A 23,768-nucleotide genomic window follows, 5' to 3' on the forward strand; every position below is an offset into this window, starting at 1 on the left:
CGACAAAAAAAGCATATTTCTGCAACCAGGAGCATTGCCTTGCTGTATAGTACGATAAGCCTTGACGACCCAAACCACTGAATTTTTTTTTAAAAAATGATATATTACCTTTTTCCTGCATCTCCTACATAACTAAAACCATAAGAAACAAATACATAATATTGCCTGTGGAATGGTATATTAGAAAGCCACATAAATAGGAAACTAAATTGTTGAGAGAATAATCTATATTCAGATTTTTGGAATTCAAATATTATACATCTGCAGTTGTACCACTTAGACAAACTGAGAGGGTTTATAAAAGGGAGGTTATGGGCTACATCATGTAGTGCAATATTTCTGAGTGATTTAGTCTCTTTTATTTTGAAAAGTCCATATATATTAGGGGAAAAATGATTTCAGAATCTGTTGAGTGGTTTTGCAAAGGAAAATAAGTATCAGCAATCAGTAACCGAGCAGGTCACAAAGAGAAAAGTGGTGTAGGCACTAAAGACCCCAAGCAATTATATTGATTCACACTATTTGAGCTCCCTGGGTTGCATTAATTAAAGGCAAAAGGAACCAACTGGATTTCTCATTAGCTAGCATGAGGCTGTTATTTTGGGCAATTGATTCTCAGTGACATGAAACAGCAACAAATTGTTGGCTGAATAACTGATGATTGAAATTTTATATTGGGGATAAGAGGCTCTTGTGGGATTTTTCTATTTCTGGTATCGTAAAAGCGTGACTGGCCTTCAGAGTGATGTAGTTTTGTGTCTGTATGTTTGTGTATAATTTGCTGCTTTGTCTCAGACAATAATTATCTTGGATCAGCTCTGAAAAGGGATAAAATTATTACAATGATCAGTTTACTATTATACTACAACTATTATTACTAATTTGTTGTTGTTGTTAGTTGCGAAGTCGTGTCCGACCCATCGCGACCCTATGGACAATGTTCCTCCAGGCCCTCCTGTCCTCTACCATCTTCTGGAGTCCATCTCAGAAAAAAATAATCTGCTAATCAACTAACAAAGTGGTGGCGAACCTTTTAGAGACCGAGTGCCCAAACTGCAACCCAAAACCCACTTATTTATCGCTGGGTGCCAGGTGGGCGTGGCCTACTGGGTAGGTGTGGCTATGGTGGACATGGAAGATTGGGTGGGTGTAGCCAAGGAGGGTGTGGTCACCTCAATGTCGCCAGTGGGAATGGACGGGGGTGGGCAGGGTTGGGGGAGCTCCAGGAGGTCTCTGGCAGGTGGGGTGGTAGGCAGGAGACTCATCCTGTGAGGTGAGACAGGGTTGGGGTGCCATTGCCATGGGGCAAGACAAGGGCTGGGGCAGCTGCTGCCTGACACCATTGGCCCCCGCACACAGAGGCCAGCAAGTGCATGGGGGCCAACGGTGTCCGTCAGTAGCCACAGCCTGCCAGTCCCTCAACAGGCTCACTCTGGGGCTCCACAGCCCATCGCCAGCAGTTCAAAGAAGCCGCCTCCGAGATGGATGGTTGGCCAACAGCTGAGGAGGTGATGCAGTGGGTCGTGCATGGGAAAAGGAGAACATGCAAACCCAGGAGGGACGAGGAAACCAGCCATGTCGGGATGCATTCAGCCACGTGGGACCTTGGCAAATTAGCAAGCAGCTGGTTGGACAGTTGCCACCTCCAGGGAATGGCGTGGGTGCCCACAGAGATGGCTCTGAGTGCCACCTCTGGCACCCGTGCCATAGGTTCTCCACCACTGGTCTAACATGATTTCATTGTAAGGTTTTTGAAGAGTAACAGAGAAACTTGACATGTACCTCCAACCACTGCTTGATGGGATATTTGTTTTTGACATGATATGGAGTGAAAACACTTTAGCACTACTGTTGAAGAAAACCTCATATGTTCAGTGAAAACTAATGTTTTGGCGGTCACTTTTACAAGGTTAGTTCCACTTTAGATAGAGTCAAAAATATGGCAGGGGAAAACAAACTTCCTGTTCTTTAAGAAGAATTGTGAACATATGTTCTGACTGAGTTGAGAAATTATAATAGTTCACAGTCTGATGATATTTGGTCTAGTGATTTAGGCACCAGGCTAGAAACCAGGAGACTGTGAGTTCTAGTCCCACTTTAGGAATGAAAGTCAGTTGGGTGACTTTGAGCTAGTAACTGTCTCTCTCTGCCCAACTCATCTCTCAGGGTTGTGGGGAAAATAGGAAAAGGAAGGAATATTAGGTATGTTCACCACCTTGAGTTATTTATAAAAATAATAAAGGCAGGATTGAAAAATAAAAAATATCTATATAAATATACAGAGTAGATAGATGTATGAATACAGGTAGGCAGGTTCTTTAATTTAAAAAAGGGATTCTTCTAAATGCTTGCAGATATGAAAGTAAGTGTATCACCTGGGAAAGAGCATGGAACATTGAAAAATGTAAGCAAGACGGAGATTGGAAACAGTCATATGAGTGTGGTATGCTAGATTCTAGGAGAAGCAAGTAGGTAAGCAAAGTCCAAGTGAGAGAAAGCCATAGTAAGAGGAAAACTATTTTTTTTTCATGGCACTGGAAGTGAGAAAGTTCACTGAATTAAGCCAAGGAAATGTTCAATGGACTATTATATAAATTAATGAAAAATCAGGAAGAACATTGGCTCATAAAATCTATGGCTTTCTGTCTGTGTACTAATGCTCGGTGAATGGGAATGAAACGAATCTGAATTCTATTGCAAATGTGATTAGATATTCTAGGTACTGATCAGATGGTTCTCATGACTAGGACATAAAAATGGAAGGACATGTTAACTATATCTGTATTTGCTAAAAATAATGACTTGGATGAAAATATGGACCAATTCTCATCCAAGATGCAGTTGACACACAAGAAAGCGAGGTAACTAATATTCTAGCCAGCAAAAACAAAATCTGAGAAGAAGTTAATATTGAAAAAGGCAAAGTTCTTCTCTTAGGTAGAAGAAATCACATGCTGAGTCATATGGCAGCAAATGGTTTGTTATATAGAAAAAATCTGGATCGTTTCAGTAGTATGACAGGGTTGCCAAAAAACCAAATTTGGATCACGTCAAAAGAAAAATACTTTTCAAATCACAGACCAGACTGTACTTTCTATATTGTGTTCAGCGCTAGGCACCATATTTTAAGAAAGATTCAGAAAAACTCCCGATAAGTTTGGATAGGATGATTAGAGGATGGCAAACTAAGTCTCATGAGGACAGGTAAGGGAATTGGATACACTTAATGTTTTAAATCAACAAGGTAGAGCTGTGCAGTGTTTCAGTTCTGAAGAAGTGCTTCGTTACATGTGGATGACCAAATGCAGCATCAGACTATGATTCATTAAAGCAGCGGCTGCATTAATTACTGGGTGCATAAAATCTACACCTATTCACTGGCTACCAGTTCTTAGCCACATACTTCCCCCACACTTACGACGACAAGAAGCTCTCATTTGGGAGTATAGTAAGATCCTGCTAAACTCCTCTTTACCCATTCATGCCTATACCTCTGATCTCTTAAGATGTCGATTAAAGTCAAGAAATCCACCACTCCTCACAGCGCTTAAGCTGCTGGCCGAAAATCAGAGCACTATGCAAAAGTGGATGGAAGCATGGAGTAGCTATACCTCCCAAGATATTTCTGAGCATATTAATCCTAATAGTATACCTCCAGGATTTAATCTACCCCAACACATATGGGTGACATACAATAGAATTAGAACGACTCATGGGGTGTGTGCCGATTCTCTGTATAAATGGGGAAAGACACCTTCAGCACAATGTGATTGCGGGGCTCCCCGACAGACTATCCAACATATAGTGAGGGAATGCACTAATAGAAGATACCCAGGTGATTTTAAGGACTTCCTCTGCGTAACAACAGCAGCTACTGACTGGATCTCCAAACTCGACATTAAACTCTGAAATGTTATTTCTGTTTTCCTCTTAGGTTTTATAATTGCTTCTTTTTTTAAAAAAAATTGTTTTAACTGTTCTAACTTGTAAATATGAAGTGCTTTTAATTCTGTGTGTGACCAGCCATACGCTAAATAAATAAATAAATAAATGCATGATCTAGCTGTTTTAATGACTTGGAGATGGGCTGAATTAAGGTGGCAGCACATTTCAAGCCACCTCTTCTACTTTGAATTTAAAGCATTTATCCTATATCTTCTGTCAATACAGTGTATTAAATAGCTCTTTCTTCACCTCTATGCTTGCCATACATACAGGATCAATTATCTGTGTATGCACATTGCACAGTGTTGTTTTCATATGCATGTGCAAAAGGGACAACTGAAGAATGCCTTTGAGGTCACTGTGCAAAGCCTTCAGGAGGGCATAGATACATAAATGCTTTGGGGAGGGTATTTCACTCACCACTCTGTGCTCCAGCAAATGCCCTTTTGTAACATATCTAACAAAGCATAATGAGTTGAAAACCAAGGAAGTGAAGGTGAAGCCAGTCACAAGGAATGAAAAATTAATAATTTATGTTAAAGCTGATTATATATTTGAATAATTTCCCAGAGGAGCCTTTTGAATAAAAAAAACAGAGGTATCCAAAAGTTAAATAAATATTCAAGTAGGCAGCCCCTTCATGTGTGACTCAGCAAGCCAGGCTGCAATTTATTAATAATTCTCCTTTTCAAAGCTGCTCTACTGTTATGAGTTTTGACAGCAGTGTGTTAACACAGAAGTCAACATGACATTTGAAAGACACTTCACATTAAAATAATTTCTTTCTTAAGTTCTGGTAGGATACAGCAATATTTCTGCTTGATCTTTATCAGCAGGGTTTAGTTTTGCTTAATTTCTATATAAATTTGAATATGAGATCAAAACTTAGATAATGCTACCATTAACAGCATTGTAACAGTTCAGCATTTTGTTTGTTTTGAAAGAAAAAAAAAGATTAACTCAACCCAAGACAACAGTTATGCTTGAAAGGACAATGATGTTTTGAAAATCATCACTTGCCTTATTAAATACAATTGACATAATGAAGAAATTGAATAAGAAGTTGTCGGAGAAATCTTTGTAATCAAACTTGAAGAAGATGACGGTGAAACTTAATGTAACAAACTGATGAATGGGATTGCAAAATGAGGACCGCAGTAGCTTCATTCCCGCAATTGTAATTAGAAAGATATCACCGCTGCAAAATAAAATGAAAAGAAAATTCAAATAAATTATAAATTACGTTATAATTTATTATAAAAATGCATTATAAACATGCATTATAAACATTAGGCCTGTTTCCATTTGGTTCATTTATCTGTTAAAATTGTGTTTGCATATCCCAATCACTAAAATATGACTTATGAAAGCTTTTCTAGTAGAGAACGCTTGATTTAGGGAATTTGTGATGTTGCACTTAACTGTAGTATGGGTGGCCCTTATTTAGTGACACTTGGAACCAGCAATCTCAGTCACTAAGTGAAGCAGTTGCACAAGCACAACTGTGCTTATGATCTTACTTCAGCTCTCCTTTGCTTTGCAGACCCACAATTGGTTGCAAAGTTACTTTTTCATCACTGAAGTAAGTGTGAATGGTTGCTACACAAGTAATAAAGTGGTAACGGAACATGATGGCTAAGCCAAACTCTAAAGACAACCATATGATATCAAGATGTAAAGAAGCAAAATCTAAACAGGAAGGGAAAAGCTTAAAGATGAAAGGATGGCATTTATCCTTATTCACAAGAACATATGGAGACTCCTCTTGCTGAATTTATATGACATAAGCACACCACTTCAGAGAAAAAATATGGTGTGATTCCTGCTCACACAACTTGGTAAGGACTACGTCAATATTTCTCAGTTAAATTAAAACAACCAACAAAACTAAAACAAGAGACTATATTTTGCAGGAATAATATGCCCATGCTCTTATAAGACTTTGATCCTAGATGTGTTTTTACCAAAAACAGATAGGAATTTGGCTTCTGGTTTGAGTCATGGCTGACTGAAGACATCTTACAAAGGACCAGAAGTGACAACTGCTGAGAAGAACAAAACACCAGTCTTTCAAAATTCTCCAGAGAAGAGAATGGGAGATCTCCTATGAATGGTCTGAATGTGAGCTCCTCAAAAAGAGACCATAAAGCCGAGGTGTTCTATGGACTTGAACACCAAGAGCCAAGGGAGATGTCACCTTTGCTTTCAGCAGCTGGTTGAGTTCAAAACTGTTACAACAAACTTGCCCAACTTGTAAATTTCCAAGTCTATTGTAGTCTAATAGCCCCATATGTTAATCCTTAGGTTCTTCTCTCATCGTTTTTCTAACTAAGTTCGACTGTGAAGAATCAAATAAGCAACTCGTAGGTCACAATTTCTAGATCTTACGTAGTATCTAAGCATTATATCTAATGCATCTAAGCATGTCACTAAACGTCTGTCTGGTGAATCAATGAACCTCAGGTAAGTCCGTCATTTAGGCTGGACTGTAGAGGTAGGAAATTCTTTGAGCGAGGGAGCGGTCTGCCACTTCCTCAAGAAACCATTGACGGATCCAACTATATGGGAGATGTTTCATCCTGCTTTCAATCTTTCATAAGAAAAGGTTGAGAAGTTGGTTGCACGGCAACTCCAGAGGATGCTGGAGGAGAGGCTGATCATCTGTACCCCCCTTCAGACAGATTACAGGCCTGGGATGGACTGAGACAACACTGATCCTATTTGTGGATGACTTCTGGCAGGAAGAGGACAGAAGTAGCGTGCTTATCCTTGCTCTTGAACTTTCAATGGCTTTTGATGCCATTGATCATTGTATCCTTCTGGAGCAATTCAGGGGGTTAGTGAGGTACAGTGTTATAGTGGGTTCTTCCTCTTCTTCCAGGACCAGTTCCAATCAGCGTTGATGGGATATGGAGATCATTTTAATTCTGAAAATGATGCCTCTTGAATATAACATGCAACTTACTGTGAGGTAATCCTCTTGTTTTTGCTGATTAAAAAAGCATCATTGGTGAGGGAGTTCAGTATTATGGCAGGATACAAGATGTACTTTTCAAAACACTGAAGCCACACATACAGTCTCTCAAACCACATTAAATGAGCAGCAGCTGAATAAAAAAAAACAACCTTTATGAAATCATGTGTAATACCAATAACAAATAGCACCTAACTTTCATATAGGCTATTAAGGGAGTAATAGTTTTATACACATTATTCATTCATTTGAAATAATGTTAGTACTTCAAAATATTCATATAATGAGGATATTGTTCTTCCTGAAAAATATGAAACATGAACTAAAATCTGCCGAAAACATTCTGATCATCTGAAAATGAGATGTCCATTAAAGACTCTCCAAGAATATAAGTAACCCTGAATAAGTAGCATATAAGTGTTCTGTAAAGTGAGAGTTTAAACAGCTAAAAGGGACACCATAAAAAAAGAGGCCACTTGCTATTGGGAGGCACAAAATGCTGTAGATTTGTAAATGGGTAGCAACCAAACGATAAACTCAGTTGCATTACAGAATTTGCAACCACAAAGAAAACCCAATATTTTAAGAGCTAAGATTTATTGAACTGAAAGCCATCGGTTCAGAAATAACTTTTGTTCAGAACTGTGATATATGAATAGTTTTTTTGCCCATGTTTCTTATTTTTATATTTCCCTATAGCTTGCATAAGAGTTCTTTGCCCTATCTTGAAATGTTTAGCTGGACTGCAGTACTCAGCTGACTTTGGGTACTCAGAAAATTAAGCGGGCCTGAATTTCTTCACTAATCGGAAAGGAGACCATGAGGAAATCCTAAACTCTAAACTCTAGATTAGACTGGAAAGTAGGAAAAATACTCTAGAAGGTGGTAATGGCAAATTATTTTTGTATTGTTGATAAGAAAGCCACACCAATATATTCATGAAGTGAAAAGGAACTGAGACTGACCTGGAGACATTTGTTTTAATTTGAAATATATTTAATCTTGTAATGTATAGATTTGTAATATATTAAAAATAGAATAATTGATGTACGGTATTTATTATGCTAAGTGATCACAGGACTGTTTCACATCTTAAATATATATGTCCTATTATTAAATTTAAATTTATGTGGATAATGTTTTCTTAGTTCTCCCTCAGGGGTATCAAACTGCTGGCCCGCGGGCCGGATGCATCATAGCAAAACCATGCCCACCCCATTGCTGGCAATGGCAAAAAAGTTGTGACACATCATGTGATGTTGCGAGTTTGACACCCTTGCTCTATATTCATATTGTTTGGAAATTAATTTTTGCTCTCTTATAATATATTCTTATTAAGATACTCTGTTTTTTCCCCTATACAAAATCAGTTGTCAGCTTGATTTTGAGAAGAGACTGAGATAATGGAAACATCCCATTTTCTGACATCCTTATCACCTAACATGTCAAAAACATACAAACAGAGTCATTAAAATGTAGACCCATCAAAACATGTCAAGAAGTTTCTAAATTGAAGTGAGTTTAGAGCTCCTGAAGACAGCCAGTTAGTGAAAAGTCAGGTTGCTTCTAGTTAAGAGATTTACAGGAGAACTAAAACTACAACTGCAATTTTAGAGATATTTACAGCTATCCCTATTTCTCAACTCAGCAGCTGTTGCAATTCCAATATCATGCTTATTATTTGGGAATAATAAAAAATAAAATAAAATATTAATAATGAAAAGTGCTATTTCCTTTTAAGTGTTATGTGGTAAACAGAAATTATAATCTTATTATAAAAGCTTAAATCTGTATTTTGCCAAAGCACAAACATAGGGCTTGCTAAACTTGAGTTTATTAATATACTTAAAGCTATATAGTTAGTTTCATAAAATTGTATCAGTCCACAATGTTATCCACAGACTAATTTAGACAATGATCAAATACGTGAGAATTATTAGAATTGTTTCCTATTTTGACTTCTAGTAGATTACAAAGTTAGTTTCTCCAAATATTATTTGTGAGTGTAGTGTATTTATAATCATAAATATCCTTATCACAGTTAACCTTACATTGAAACTAAGGTTTCCTCCGCCTGGTATCTTTAACAGCGTGTTAGATCTCAACCTGACCACTTCCCCAGTCAGCATAGTCTTTACTGGTTCAAAGTTATGGGAATGAAAATCCAACATATCTGGGAAACACCAACTTAAAGAAGGCTAATTGATGAGTTTTATTGAATAAAAGCTTATCGATATAGTATTCATCCTGAAGACTAAGCTACAAATGATAAAACAAAATAATAAAAAAACAGCTTAGAGAACAAATTACCAAATTGCCTGCAAATTCAGCAAACACCTTGCATGCATAGCAGCTCGGAACATACCAATATGAAGGGTATTGTGATTCTTGCAATGTTCTCAAGATATTTAAGAATGACAAACGTGACTGCTAAGTGTAGCTATCACGTTTGAACAGCAAAAATCCCAATGGTCTACAGCATGAGAATGGCAAGAAAGGATTGGTTTTCTTCATTTCTTTGCTGTAATCTCTCACTTCACAGGATTTTAGCTGTCAAAGTATGGTAGCCCTATTCTATCACGGTTTGCTGTTTCTTGGGCAGGCTCCCCTTTGCCCCAAGTCCTTCTAAATGGGTTGGGATTTCAATTTCTAGAATGCCCAGTCAACTGGGCTGAATCCATGCTGGCTGGAAATTCTGAGATCTACAGTCCAGGGTTTAGATTGAATTGGTTGGGGAAAAGTGTTCTATAGCAACCACTGAGAAGGTTCGCCTTTTTGCTGTATTATAATCCCTGCACCCATTCATTTACTTTAGAATCAGAATCAGAATAACAGAGTTGGAAGGGATCTTTTAGGTAATCTAATCCACCCCCCCCCCCGCCCGCCCAAGCAGAAGACCCTACATCATTTCTGACAGATGGCAGTCCAGTCTCTTCTTGAAAGCTTCCAGTGATGAAACTCCCACAACATCTGAAGGCAAACTGTTCCATTGCTTGTTTGTTCTCACTGTCAGAAAATTTCTCCTCATTTCTAGGTTGAATCTCTCCTTGATCAGTTTCTATCCGTTATTCCTTGTCTGGCCTTCAGTTCCTCTCTGTGACAGCCCCTCAAACATTGGAACACTGCTATCATGTCTCCCCTGGTCCTTCTCTTCCCTAGACTGTAACCGTTCTTAATATGTTTTAGCCTCCAGTCCCCTGATCATCTTTCTTGCTCTTCTCTGCACTTTTTCCAGAGTCTAAACATCTTTTTTATAGTGCGGAGAACAAAATTGGTCGCAGTATTCTAGGTGTGGTCTTACTAAGGCTTTTATAGAGTGGTATTAGTACCTCACATGATTGTGATTGAATCCCTCTGTTAATGCAATTTAGGATTGCATTGGCTTTTTTGGCTGCCGCCACACACTGTTGGCTCATATTCAGTTGATTGTCCACTAAGATTCCAAGATCCCTCTCACAGTTACTGCTATTATGCCTGGTTTCACCCAATCTATATGTGTACTTTTGGTTTTTCTTGCCTAAGTGTAAGACTTTACTTTTCTCTACACTGAATTTCATTTTGTTAGATAGGGCCCAGTATTCAAGTCTGTCAAGATTTGTCTGGATCTTGAGCCTATCATCTAGGGCAGGCAGACATGTCAAACTTGCGACATCATGTGACGTGGTGCGACGTATCGGAGCTTTTTCTCCATTGCCGGCAATGGGGTGGGCGTGGTTTCCTGGTGATCCACCTGGCCCGCGGGCTGGCAGTTTAACAACCCTGAGGGCAGGGGTAGGGAATCTTGGCTCTTTTATGACTTGTGGACTCCCAGAATTCCTGAGTCAGCATGGCTAGTTCAGGAATTTTGGGTATTGGTCCACAAGTCATAAACGAGCCAAGGTTCCCTACCCCTGATCTAGGGTGTTGGCTATTCCTGCCAGCTTAATCACTTTAACATTGTGATTTCTATTTCTGTCTAATTATAACTTCCTCTTTACTTCATGATTCATAATAATGTTCAAAATAGCATATTAACTTTAATGTAAAGCATAATAAACAGTGTAATTTACACATTTGTATTGGGGTAACCTAATGTTTTACATACCTCTTAATTCTCTCTGCCGATATTCCTTATTTTTAAGGATAGGGTGGGATATCCACATCCATGGATGATGCTTGCGAAGTTGAGGAAGTATGTAGTGTGTTATGAATCCCACAGTCCATGCAAAAATGAAAAGCACCAGGCTGAGTAGTTGCTGGATTAAAAGGAAGCAGAAAAAGACATACTTAAACCATTTTTAATTTAAAATATTATCTTGATTTAAAAAAGTCAGTTAAAAATGCAATTTCCCCCAAAAAATGTTATTGGAAAGTAACTGAGAAATGAAAAGAGCTTTATTTTTGTTTAATAAAATGTTTTATTTCATGAAAATTTTCTAATACTGTAGTTGAAGGAGAAAAGAACACAAGAAATAAATTTTCTAGTAAGACATTTGTTTGCTCACAAAACAAAAGATATAATTGTGCTGAGGGATAAAATGCAGGAAATGTTTTGTGTGGAATGCTAGTGGATTGCAAAAGGAGGAGCTCAAATTGTGCAAAACTCAAAGACGGAAAAATTATATCCTTCAATTTACTAAAACTCGACAATAAATAAATGTAGGAAAGTAATAAATGTAGGGAAGTAGGACAAATATCCCCTTCATGGATTACTGCCTTGTCGTGGCAAAGGGGTTTGCGTAATTCAATGAAGCTATGAGCTATGCCATGCAGGGCCACCCAAGACGGAAAGGTCATAGCAGATAGTTCTGACAAAACGTGATCCACTGGAGAAGGAAATGGCAACCCACTCCAGTATCATTGCCATGAAAACCCCATGGACAGTACGAAAAGGAAAAAAAAGATATGACGCTGGAAGATGAGCCCCTCAGGTCGGAAGGCGTCCAATATGCTACTGGGGAAGAGCAGAGGGCTAGTACTAGTAGTGCCAGAAAGAATGAAGCAACTGGGCCAAAGCCGAAAGGATGCTCAGCTGTGGATGTATCTGGTGGTGAAAGGAAAGTCCGATGCTGTAAAGAATTTTTCTCCATAGGGACCTGGAATGTAAGATCCATGAATCAAGGCAAGCTGGACATGGTCAAACAAGAGATGACAAGACTGAACATCGACATCTTAGAAATCAGCAAACTAAAATGGATAGGAATAGGTGACTTTAATTCAGATGACCATCAGGTATACTACTGTGGGCAAGAATCCCTCAGAAGAAATGGAGTAGCCTTCATAGTCAATAAAAGAGTAGGAAAAGCAATACTGGGATACAATCCCCAAAATGACAGAATGATCTCAGTTTCAATCCAAGGCAAACCATTCAATATCACAGTAGTCCAAGTCTATGCCCCAACCACCAGTGCTGAAGAGGATGAAATTGCCTGGTTCTGTGAAGCCCTACAGCACCTTATAGAACTAACACCAAAAAATAATGTCCTTATCATCATGGGGGATTGGAATGCTAAAGTAGGAAGCCAAAAGATAACCACAATAACAGGCAAGTTTGGTCTTGGAGTACAAAATGAAGCAGGGCACAGGCTGATAGAATTTTGTCAAGAGAATACGATGGTCATAGCAAACATTCTTTTCCAACAACCCAAGAGAGGGCTCTACACATGGACATCACCAGACGGTCAACACAGAAATCAGATTGACTGTGCTCTGCAGCCAAAGATGGAGAAGCAATATACAGTCAGTTAAAAACAAGACCAGGAGCTGACTGTGGCTCAGAGTATGAGCTTCTCATTGCAAAATTAAGGCTTAAACTGAAGAAAGTAGGGAAAAGCACTAGGCTACTCAGGTATGAACTAAATATACAGTATACTGACGAATATACAGTAGAGGTGACAAATAGATTTAAGGAATTAGATCTGATAGACAGAGTGCCTGAAGAACTATGGATGGAGGTTCACAACATTGTACAAGAAGTAGCAGCTAAAACCATCCCAAAGAAAAAGATATGCAAGAAAGCAAAATGGCTGTCTGAGGAAGCTTTGCAAATAGCTGAGGAAAGGAGGGAAGCGAAAGGCAAGGGAGAAAAAGAAAGATACACCCAACTGAATGCAGAATTCCAGAGAAAAGCTAGAAGAGATAAGAATGCCTCTTAAACGAACAGTGCAAAGAAATAGAAGAAAACAATAGAATAGGGAGGACCAGAGATCTTTTCAAGAAAATTGGAGAGATGAAGGGAACGTTTCATGCAAAAATGGGCACGATAAAGGACCAAAATGGCAGGGACCTAACAGAGGCAGAAGAGATTAAGAGGTGGCAAAATTACACAAAAGAACTATACAAGAACCAGCTTAATGTCCCTGATAACCACGATGAGGTGGTCACTGACCTCTAGCCAGACATCCTAGAATGTGAAGTGAAGTGGGCCTTAGAAAAACTGAGCAATAACAAAGCTCATGGAGGTCAGAGTATTCCAGCTAAGCTATTCAAAATCTTAAAAGATGATGCAGTAAAAGTGCTAGACTCAATTTGCCAGCAAATTTGGAAAATTCAACAGTAGCCACAGGATTGGAAAAGATCAGTTTACATTCCAATTCCAAAGAAAGGCAGTGCCAAAGAATGTTCAAACTATCGCACCATTGCACTCATTTCACATGCTAGTAAAGTCATGCTTAAAATTCTACAAGCTAGACTCCAGCAGTATGTGGATCGAGAACTACCAGAAGTACAGGCAGGTTTTCAAAGAGGCAGAGGAACTAGAGATCAAATTGCTAACATACGCTGGATCATGGAGAAAGCTAGAGAGTTCCAGAAAAACATCTACTTCTGCTTCATTGACTATGCTAAAGCCTTTGATTGTGTGGATCATAACAAACTGTGGCAAGTCCTTAAAGAGATGGGCATACCAGACCATCTTATTTGTCTCTTGAGAAACCTATATGCAGGCCAAGAAGCAACAGTGAGAACTGGACACGGAACCACTGATTGGTTCAAAATTGGGAAAGGAGTCTGGCAAGGCTGTATACTGTCGCCTTGCCCATTTAACCTATATGCAGAGCACATCATGTGAAAGGCAGGGCTAGATGAATCAAAAGTTGGAATTAAGATTGCCGGAAGAAACATCAACAACCTAAGATATGCAGATGATACCACTCTAATGGCAGAAAGTGAAGAGGAACTAAAGAGCCTCTTGTTGCGAGTGAAGAAGGAGAGTGCAAAACGTGGGTTGAAACTAAACATTAAGAAAACCAAGATCATGGCATCTGGCCCTCTCAATTCCTGGCAAATAGATGGGGAAGAAATGGAGGTAGTGACAGATTTTATTTTCCTGGGCTCCAAGATCACTGCAGATGGGGACTGTAGCCAAGAAATTAAAAGACGCTTGCTCCTCGGGAGGAAAGCCATGGCAAATCTAGACAGCACACTAAAAAGCAGAGACATCACCCTGTCAACAAAAGTGCGTATAGTCAAGGCTATGGTCTTCCCAGTTGCAATGTATGGCAGTGAAAGCTGGACCATAAGAAAGGCTGAGCGCCAAAGAATTGAAGCCTTTGAACTATGGTGCTGGAGAAGACTCCTGCGAGTCCCTTGGACTGCAAGGCGATCAAACCGGTCAGTCCTAGAGGAGATCAACCCTGACTGCTCTTTAGAAGGCCAGATCCTGAAGTTCAAACTCAAATACTTTGGCCACCTAATGAGAAGGAAGGACTCACTGGAGAAGAGCCTAATGCTGGGAAAGGTTGAGGGCAAGAGAAGAAGGGGACGACAGAGAATGAGGTGGCTGGATGGAGTCACTGAAGCAGTAGGTGTGAGCTTAAATGGACTCCAGAAGATGGTAGTGGACAGGAAGGCCTGGAGGAACATTGTCCATGGGGTCGCGATGGGTCAGACACGACTTTGCAGCTAACAACAACAAAGGACAAATATATATTGGTGAACACACCAAAGTTATTTTAAATCATAAATGAATTTATAGGTGTGGTTCCATATTTTGTATATAATAGGTAGAACTGCCTGTCATGTTGATTATCCCATTCTTGTGGAGACATCCATGTCCCCGCTATGTGGCTTTAGCTCTCAGTGTACATTAATGCTCCACAAAATGACCTTGCTAGGACATAAAATTAACCCAGCCTTCCCTGGCTTGGTTCCTTCTAAAAGTACTGGACCACAGGGTTTTTTGTTTTTTGTTTATCCTTGATAAAGGCAAGAATAATCCTAACGTAGAATATATGGAGGGATTCAGATTTGGGGAGGCTAACCTAATCTTTTAAAAAATAAATTTTGAATGTCTTTATTTTTATTGTAACAAAGCAATTTTTCATCTTAAAAAGAACTTTAAAAAATGAAAAATGCAAACTAAGAACGAAAAGAAAAAATCTGCCTTATGCTATATACTTATAGCATATAAGCATATAAGTATTGATATAAGTATCAATAGTCATTGATCATATCATAGTCACCAGAGTTCACTACTATAATTTAAACAATGCAAGATATTATTGTAAGATATCACAAAATATCTGGCATAACACATATTGCTGTGTATTTTGATTATTAGAAAATATTACTTTAAAAAAAAAGAAAGAAATGGTAGGTCATACATTTCCAAAACCATTTTCTGACACCTGGCTAATCTTATTTTGAAAAGCTCATCCCTGCAGTGATAGAATAATGTGCACTTCAGTTTTTAAATATCTCCAGTTCACTGTTATACCCAAATTCTTAAAACTATGGTTCACAGAAACAAGAAAGCTTTATAACCTTCAGACTCAAGTTTGCTTGTTTCAGGAGATTATTATAAACACCAGCAATGCCACAAGGGACAGAACATCAGGTATGGACCCAGGTCCCTCTGGGTTACTGCTAAAATGATGAACAAAGACCAGGTGTATTTGATACATGTACCTTGTCAGAGGAGCTGTCAGTCAGGCATAGAACACTGTAAAGTACAGTATGCTGCCTTGTTCTGACAGCAACCAGTCAGCTATAGACAGTCCTTGACTTATGATCATAAATAAGCCTGGCAACTGCAGTCATAAAAATTGTAAAGCAGGTCATTGTGTGACTGTACAGCCTTTTTTTGTGGAAATCGTTAAGTGAATATGACAGTCATTGTTAATTATGGGACTTTTTTTGCTGGCAACTGGAAATAAATGCCCACTTCCAGCAAAACAATAATAAACTTGTGATCACAGGACTGTGGGGTGCTACAGTCATAAATGTGGGCCAATTGCTGAAAGCCCAAACTGCAGTCACATGACTAGGGGGAATGTGGGAAGTTTGAAACTGGGTCACACTGTAACATACATACATACATACATTTATTTATTTATTTATTTATTTATTTATTTGTTTGTTTGTTTGTTTGTTTGTTTGTTTATTTATTTATTTTTGGGACTTATATGCCGCCCTATCTCCCGAAGGACTCAGGGCGGCTAACAACAATAAAAGACAATAATACAAATGTTAAAAATAATAATAATAATGGGGGTCCATTGTAACTTTCATTTGTAAGACAAGGTCTACCTGCACTGTCTTGAAGCATATCAACGATGAGAGCCATAAATTAATAAGGACAGCAAGTGCCTTTACTGGTGGGGTATTTGCAAAGCAGGAAGCAAGAAGTTGCTAACCTAGGCAAATACCTTAAATTTTAACATAGACTGTGAAGGGCTATTGCCCTACCTCAGCCCCATGCCTTTTTCTGCTGCCAATGAGAAAGAGGAAAAGGAAAGGAAAGGGATGATTAATGGTAAGGAGAAAACAGGTGGTAGTTAGAAGGAATGAAATGGAAAGAATGAGGTGGCAGACAGTGGGTGGCATTAAAGATGTAATGACAAGGAAAAGATGTAGGTATAACAGGTGATATATAAAACGTTTTCCAATTCAAATAACGGCAGATTCAAAACTTCCTACTCGAAACAGGCTCGGATCCAAAACTAAGTTATTTTGGACCATTCAGAATGTGCCTTGAGCCCCAAGTATCTCTGTTTGGAGTCTGACGTGTTCCATTTTGAGCCTCAAACACTTCCAATATGAATGAGATGGCTCGTGATGCACATCAAACCAAATGTTTCAAACCTGAAACCAGCATTTTAAATTCAAAACATTTCAAATTTAAAATATTCTGTACTCCCCACCCAGAGGTGACCTACTTTTTTTTTCTTGGATCCTGCTTCACTCAGTCCCCACTATTTGCCCTCTCCTTTTCAAGTTGTTTTTTCCCCCCTGCCAAACTGACTTTCCATTTCAATGCAGCAAAGTAGGGCAGCTCTGAATGTCTCATAGTTGACCATTTTCCTCAACATTCAGAATGTTCATACATATTCCCAAACATAACATTACCTCAGCCCTGTTGGTGCCAAAAGATTTATTACTGCTCCCACGAAATCTCTTAGTGCCATTATGCTATAATTGCTATATATTTGTAACTAGACTCTTAATGTGTGAAACGATATGAAACCTCATTACCCATTCTCTCTTACAAGCAAATATTTCTTCCCCTCCTCTGATTTTTAAAGCAATCTGAAACAGTATCTAATTGCTCTGAATAACAGATATATTGTCTTAAAGGAATAACAACACAGAAGGAAAGAAATGGTAATACTAACCCCTAATGACAAGAAAACGGTACTGGCGCTGACTGCAAAGGAGAGCACAGCAGCCACAGAGCACACGACGAGATCTGATCTCAGGGTTTCCCTCTGCAAATACAATTTTTAAAATACAGAAATACAAGTAAAGACTCATTTGATTTACAAAATCAAACTACTTCTTTCTCTGCAGTTAACAGTTGCATAATAATTTCAGGAGTCTTGGCTTTAAAGAATCCTCTCCCCTTGTACTTGTTTAATGTTCAGGCCAATGTGTTGGCAAAACTTCTTGAATCCAGATACCTGGTTTATTAAGCACACCCCCTCCACAAGGACAATTTTTTTTAAGAAAAGGAGGTTATACAGGAACAATCTTTAATGCACTCAGACTGGGAAGAATTGATTTCACTTTCAGATACAAACAACATGTTCCTAATGGCTATATACCGGTAATTGGTATCACTGAGAGTTGTTGTAAGGCAAAAATGAATTAATTCTTTGCTGGAAAGGGAGGAAGGAAGGAAGGAAGGAAGGAAGGAAGGAAGGAAGGAAGGAAGGAAGGAAGGAAGGAAAGGAAGGAAGGAAGGAAGGAAGGAAGGAAGGAAGGAAGGAAGGAAGGAAGGAAGGAAGGAAACAGGAGCTGTTCATAATTTCTTATATTCTGAATTCTTTATATAAGCACGATGAACACTTTGCCAATAATACCTATTTTCCTTGGTGGATATGGATACAGAGAAGATAATTTTCTCAACAAAACACTTGGAACAATTTCTAATGTGATTATGAATTTGGCCCACTGAAACTTTCTACACAGCAAATGTCTCAAAAACTGCTTTCCTGACTGGGAGGGGAGTGAAACTGAATAACTGTCCCTCTTCAATACAAATAAAATTATGTGTCTTATACCTGTCTTCTAAAATTCCCTAAGGAATCATCAAAATCTCTGCAAGAACAACTCAGTGCAAGCAATGTAGAGGGAAAGGATTAATTTGTCTTTGCCAGAGCTGTATAACACTTTGAACTCGAAGGCAAAAAGACACTTCAAAGCTGCAGGCCAGGAAGCATAGTACTAATCAACAATTTTGACAGTGGTTCGCTCTCCAAGCTTGTTTCAGTTTAGTTTCTGAACCTTTCCTTACCAGACTAGATAACATCATCAGCAGGATTTTCTTGTCCTATTTTCCTTACCTTATAAATGTCTTGTGTGGTCAGTTGGTCATGTTCATTTGGAGCAGGAGTCTTCAAACTTGGCCCTTTTACGACTTGTGGACTTCAACTCCCAGAATTCCTCAGCCAGGCACCTGACTGAGGAATTCTGGGAGTTGAAGTCCACAAGTCACAAAAGGGCCAAGTTTGAAGACCCCTGATTTGGAGCTATATTTAAATTCTGAGCAGCTGATTGGTTCTCTTGTTGATTGGTCATTTGAATGATCTGGTTTCTTACGTATTCGTATGCTGGATCTAGATCAATATGCTTGTTAATTGCTCCTTTGGAGAATACCAGGCTTCAATAAATTCACGTGTGTGACAGTTGTTGGCATGCCCAGTGATTTTTGTTCCTCCCCCATCGAACTGGGATGTGCTTTCAAGGAATCACACAGCACTTGTGGAGTCTAGCTTGACTATCTCAGAAAAAGATTCAGCTGCCTTAAGAAATTCTAGCTACATGCCCCAGGCACCCAAGGTTCCTTTATGCCTTTGAATCCAACCACAGCAATAGCCTCATCCTCTGCTCTGCCAGCTCCATCGTTACTGCTGCAATGCATCATTAGCTGCTGAACAGTTGGCTGATGTGCTAGATGTGAAGTCTGCTCTTGACCAAATTCCCTAAAATTTAACAACTGATTCTCACAAGCCAGTACGAGTGACTCCAGCATACTACTTGTTGTGATTCAGGGTCAGCCTGTGGGTTCGGCAGTTGGGTCGGATGACTCAGAGGAGGAGGGGGGTGTTGAAGACCTTGCTGAGGGGGTTGAAGATCTTGCTGATGCTAGCCCTCAGGCAGGCCCCTCCCACTTGGTCACCATGGAGACCCAGCTGTGTGAGCCTGACAGTGTGGATGAAGATGACCCACAGCTGGCCCTGTTCAAGGACGCCCGACGCAGGAGGCAGTCAAGTAGGAGTAAACAGAGGAAGGCTGTGGGGCTTCTCGGAAGGAGGCAGAGAGAGGCCACGCCCTGAACTCTTTATAAAGGGAATGTGTGGGGAGGGCTGGTTTGCTGAAAGCAACCGCTCAGATAGTGTTTCAAAGCTCCTGTATCTTGGTTCGTGTCTTGTTTGTTTTTTGTAGTAATAAATTTGGCAGACGTCATTCCAGCCTCTTGCCATTTATAAAGGGGTTGCCTTTTCTGCAGGGCCGGTAGCAGGCTGGTACAGAACACTACTGTCTCTGCTAGCACTGCTGGGCGAATGAAAATCAAAGGCCTGCCATAATTGCTTTGAGTTTTAAAAGGATTGAAACTAACCATTTATCTCTTGTGTCCAAAACTGCTCATATTTGCTAGAGAATAGTTACCAATGTCCATGTGGAAAAAGTAGTCTACACTGTGTCTCTAAAATTGTATAAACTATTGCTCCCCCCCACTCCCATCGTTGGCTCAAAGTTCTGCTCCATTGTGAAATAAGAGAAGCGTGGATGACAAAGCAGGACTTCTCTGTATTAGTTCTCATATAGTACAATGTTCTGTTAGAAATGGTGGAAAGTGTTTGTAGCTGGAGTGGTAGATGTTGGTGGTTTGTTCTCCGAGCTTCTTGTTTAGTTTTTGAATGTTTCGTCCCCAGGCTATGTAACAGCATCAGTGGAATTTCGATTGAAGTGTCTTGTTTCAGTTCTCTTCTGCTTTTATAGGTCTTATGTGGTCAATTGGTCATGTGACTGACTTGTCACGCCATGAGAAGCTCATCTGGTGGTGGTGGAGTCTAGGTGCACCTTCCCCAACCAATAAATGTTGTCAAAAAGCATAAGCTTTTTTGGGATAACATACAACTGCCAATCACACCAAATTCCAATTGCATACAAAAAAAACCACCTCTGCATGAATGCACCCAAATGGATTCAAGATTTATCTGGATTTCTGCATTCTGCATTTACCAAGCAGTTCCAAAAGCCGAGAGGTGTATGTACTCCCTCAAAGGCTGTTTTTGTATTGCAGTTGGTTTTATTACTACTAACTGAGGCTTTTGAGCAGTATGAGAGCCACTTCAGTTGCGTGATTAAGATGCTGGACTCAGTACAGGCGAAATCTGAATTGTAGTCCTGCCTTGGGCATGAAATCATCTGGCTGATCCTGAGGCTATCACTCTTCTCAGGACTAGGGAGAAAGCAGTGGCAAACCCATTTCTGAAAATACTGCCTAGAAAGTTGCAAGGACTTATTCATGTAATTGCCAGACGTAAATTTTGAGTCAAAGGCAAAAAAAAAAAGTATAGTACATGGAGTCCTCAACATACAACCACAATTGAGCCCAAAATTTATGTTGCTAAGTGAGGCATTTGTTAAGCGAATTTCCCCCCATTTTATGACCTTTCTTGCCACAGTTGTTAAGTGAATCAACTGTGGCTAAATTAGTAACATGGTTGTTAAGTGAATTTGGCTTCCCCTTTGACTTTGCTTGTCAGAAGGTCGCAAAAGCTGATCACATGGACATGGCAACTGTCACAAATATGAACCAGTTGCCAAGCATCTGAATTTTGATCAGGTGACCCTGGGGACGCTGCAATGGTCGTAAATGTGAAAAGGGGTCATAGCTCACTTTTTTCAGTGCTGTTGTAACTTTGAACAGTCACTAAATCAACTGTTGTAAGTCAAGGACTGCCTGTATACAATTTTGGGAAATAAAACGACAAAATAGGAAGCATCTTAAAACAGTAAAGAATTCCAGTTACTTTTTTCATATAAGCTGGAGTGGGGGTAAAGCGGAGAAAAAAGAAGTGCAACAAGTCCCTGATATTGTCCTTCTTCTGTCATTCAACAAAGAATCCATCTGGACCAGTTTACAGCTCTATTGTAAAGATATTTAAGCAATTTAATATAATAACATCAAAGGCCTGGAGACTAAAACATATGAAGAATGGCTGCAGGACGTGGGTTTGGCTAGCCTAAGAAAAGAAGGAACAGGGGTGACATGATAATGGTATTGCAGTATTTGAGGGGCTGCCACAAAGAAGGAGGGGGTCACGTTATTCTCCAAAGCACCAGAGGGCAGGACAAGACACAATGATTGGAAACTGACCAAAGAGAGAAGCAACCTGGAATTAAGGAGAAACTTCCTGACAGTGAGAACAATTAACCAGTGGAACAGCTCTCCAGAAATTGTGGGCGCTCCATCATTGGAGGGTGTTAAGAAGAGACTAGACAGTCACTTGTCTGAGGTGGTATAGGTCAGGGGTAGGCAACCTTGACTCATGGACTTCAATTGAGCCAAGGTTGTTTACCCCTGGTATAGGCTGGACTAGAAGACCTTCAATGTCCCTTCCAATTCTGTTCCATTCCATTCCATTCCATCTTCCATTCCATTCCATTCCATTCCATTCCATTCCATTCCATTCTATTCTATTCTATTCTATTCTATTCTATTCTATTCTATTCTATTCTATTATCACACAATAGCTCTAATATTTCAAATGATACCATCACAAAGGTCTTAATAAGACTTTTTTTTTCTAGAACAAGAACCTACCACTGATTCTCTCATTTTCTCAGGGAGTGGATCAACTCGTGGTTCTTCAAAATGTTGCTTTGCAAGGTGAGGAAAATATTTACAGTGAATAAGAGACCTAATTTAGAAAACAAACGAAAATCAGTTAGAACATCAATCTCCTGAAAAGAAAACAATCCTAGACAGTAGACATACTATTTTTTCTCCTAGCTTATTTAAGTAAGAATTTACCAACTCAATTTACCAGCCAACTCAATTTACCAGCCACTTAATAGATCTCTTGGGTCTGGAGGTGAAGGAGCAAGCTCTGATTCCACCCCTGTAACTCTAAGCAGCTGCTAAGTTCACAGGTCTCCTCCGCCATATCTGAAAAGCTTTCATCATTAATTTTAGGAAGGGGCATTGTTCTTCCAGACCTAATTGGCACTCAGTCTGAGGAACTTCCTGAGCACAAGAAGAGCATTCAGAAACTCCAGCTGATCCAGAATGTAATGGCATAAACTGTTTTGGGTACACAAGAGTACACTCATATAACATCACTGCTACATAAGCAATGTACACCACAATAAGCAGTGGCTTCCAGTAGGTTTCTGGCTGCAATTCAAGATCCTGGATATCCTCAATAAAGCTGTTCATAGTATGGAGTCAGGATACTTAAGAGAATACCAGTCTCTGGTAGTTTCTGCCCATCCCATTAGATTCACAGGTTAGGCATGCTTCAGGTCCACTTTGTCAAAGAGTATCATCTTATGAAACTTTCAAGATATGGCTTTTCCTGTCACATGTCTTCTGCCCTCTAGAACAGCTTTCTCCCTGAGGTTTAACATGGCCCTGAGCCCTGCTAACCTTTCCTTTTCCGTATGTATGTATGTATGTATGTATGTATGTATGTATGTATGTATGTATATAAGAGAAGCAGTTTGGTTTAGTGGTTAAGGCGCCAGACTAGAAAGCAGGAGAATCTGAGTTCTAACAGAGATGAAGAAGAACTGGTGCTGACTTACACTAAGACAGATGGATCGCTGCTATGCCTGCTCAGATGATAAGAAAGTGCCACTAAAAGTCCACAAAAGGCAGAAAACAGTGCAGGAATATGTTGAGCATTCCACGGTTCCTATAGATAAAGAGGAGACAGAGATGGAAGGAATTACATTGTGTATTTAAAGTTACTACAGGAATAAGTTAAATATCGTTAACATGCTGGAATTCACAATAATTAAATGGCTGCTTCATGTATTAAATAAGCGATATTACATTTCTTCAGGCTACTGAAGTTGTGATATTTCAGGCATGGTATCTAATTATGCAAACCACAATACCTTTAAAACTGGCAATTAAGTAAAAGAAGCAAGGAAAATCATGAGAGGCTTTTTTTCCTCCTCATGTACATTTTTAAATTACATACATTATGTTTAAATAACTAAATATATTTAAATTACGTTATTTTTTAAATTGCATAAATATAATTTTAAATGAAAAAGCACTTTTCCTTGGTCTTCAAAAAACATACTTGAATACATGTGAAAGTGCAAAATAAAAATTGATAGGTTGAATCTAAGAGAGAATTTGGCTAGGAAGATGTTCGGGAACAGAGTTGCTGTACAGAAAGTGGTGGAG

The 23,768-nt window shown here is 39.3% G+C and overlaps 1 protein-coding gene across 1 annotated transcript in view; it reads right to left on the minus strand.

Moving 5' to 3' along the window:
• The window catches only part of PCNX2 (pecanex 2), a gene marked incomplete at its 5' end in the record, with an annotated part of 105,903 nt that overhangs the window by 42,632 nt on the left and 39,503 nt on the right, over window positions 1–23,768 (minus strand). The window contains 6 exons of the mRNA XM_081313895.1: window positions 4,966–5,143; window positions 6,911–7,052; window positions 11,004–11,154; window positions 17,512–17,604; window positions 22,173–22,269; window positions 23,156–23,265. Coding sequence (XP_081170021.1) covers window positions 4,966–5,143; window positions 6,911–7,052; window positions 11,004–11,154; window positions 17,512–17,604; window positions 22,173–22,269; window positions 23,156–23,265 — 771 coding nt within the window. The remainder of the gene's footprint in view (window positions 1–4,965; window positions 5,144–6,910; window positions 7,053–11,003; window positions 11,155–17,511; window positions 17,605–22,172; window positions 22,270–23,155; window positions 23,266–23,768) is intronic.

This window comes from Vipera berus (assembly GCF_964194415.1).
Source record: "Vipera berus genome assembly, chromosome: 1".
Lineage (NCBI taxonomy): Eukaryota > Metazoa > Chordata > Lepidosauria > Squamata > Viperidae > Vipera > Vipera berus.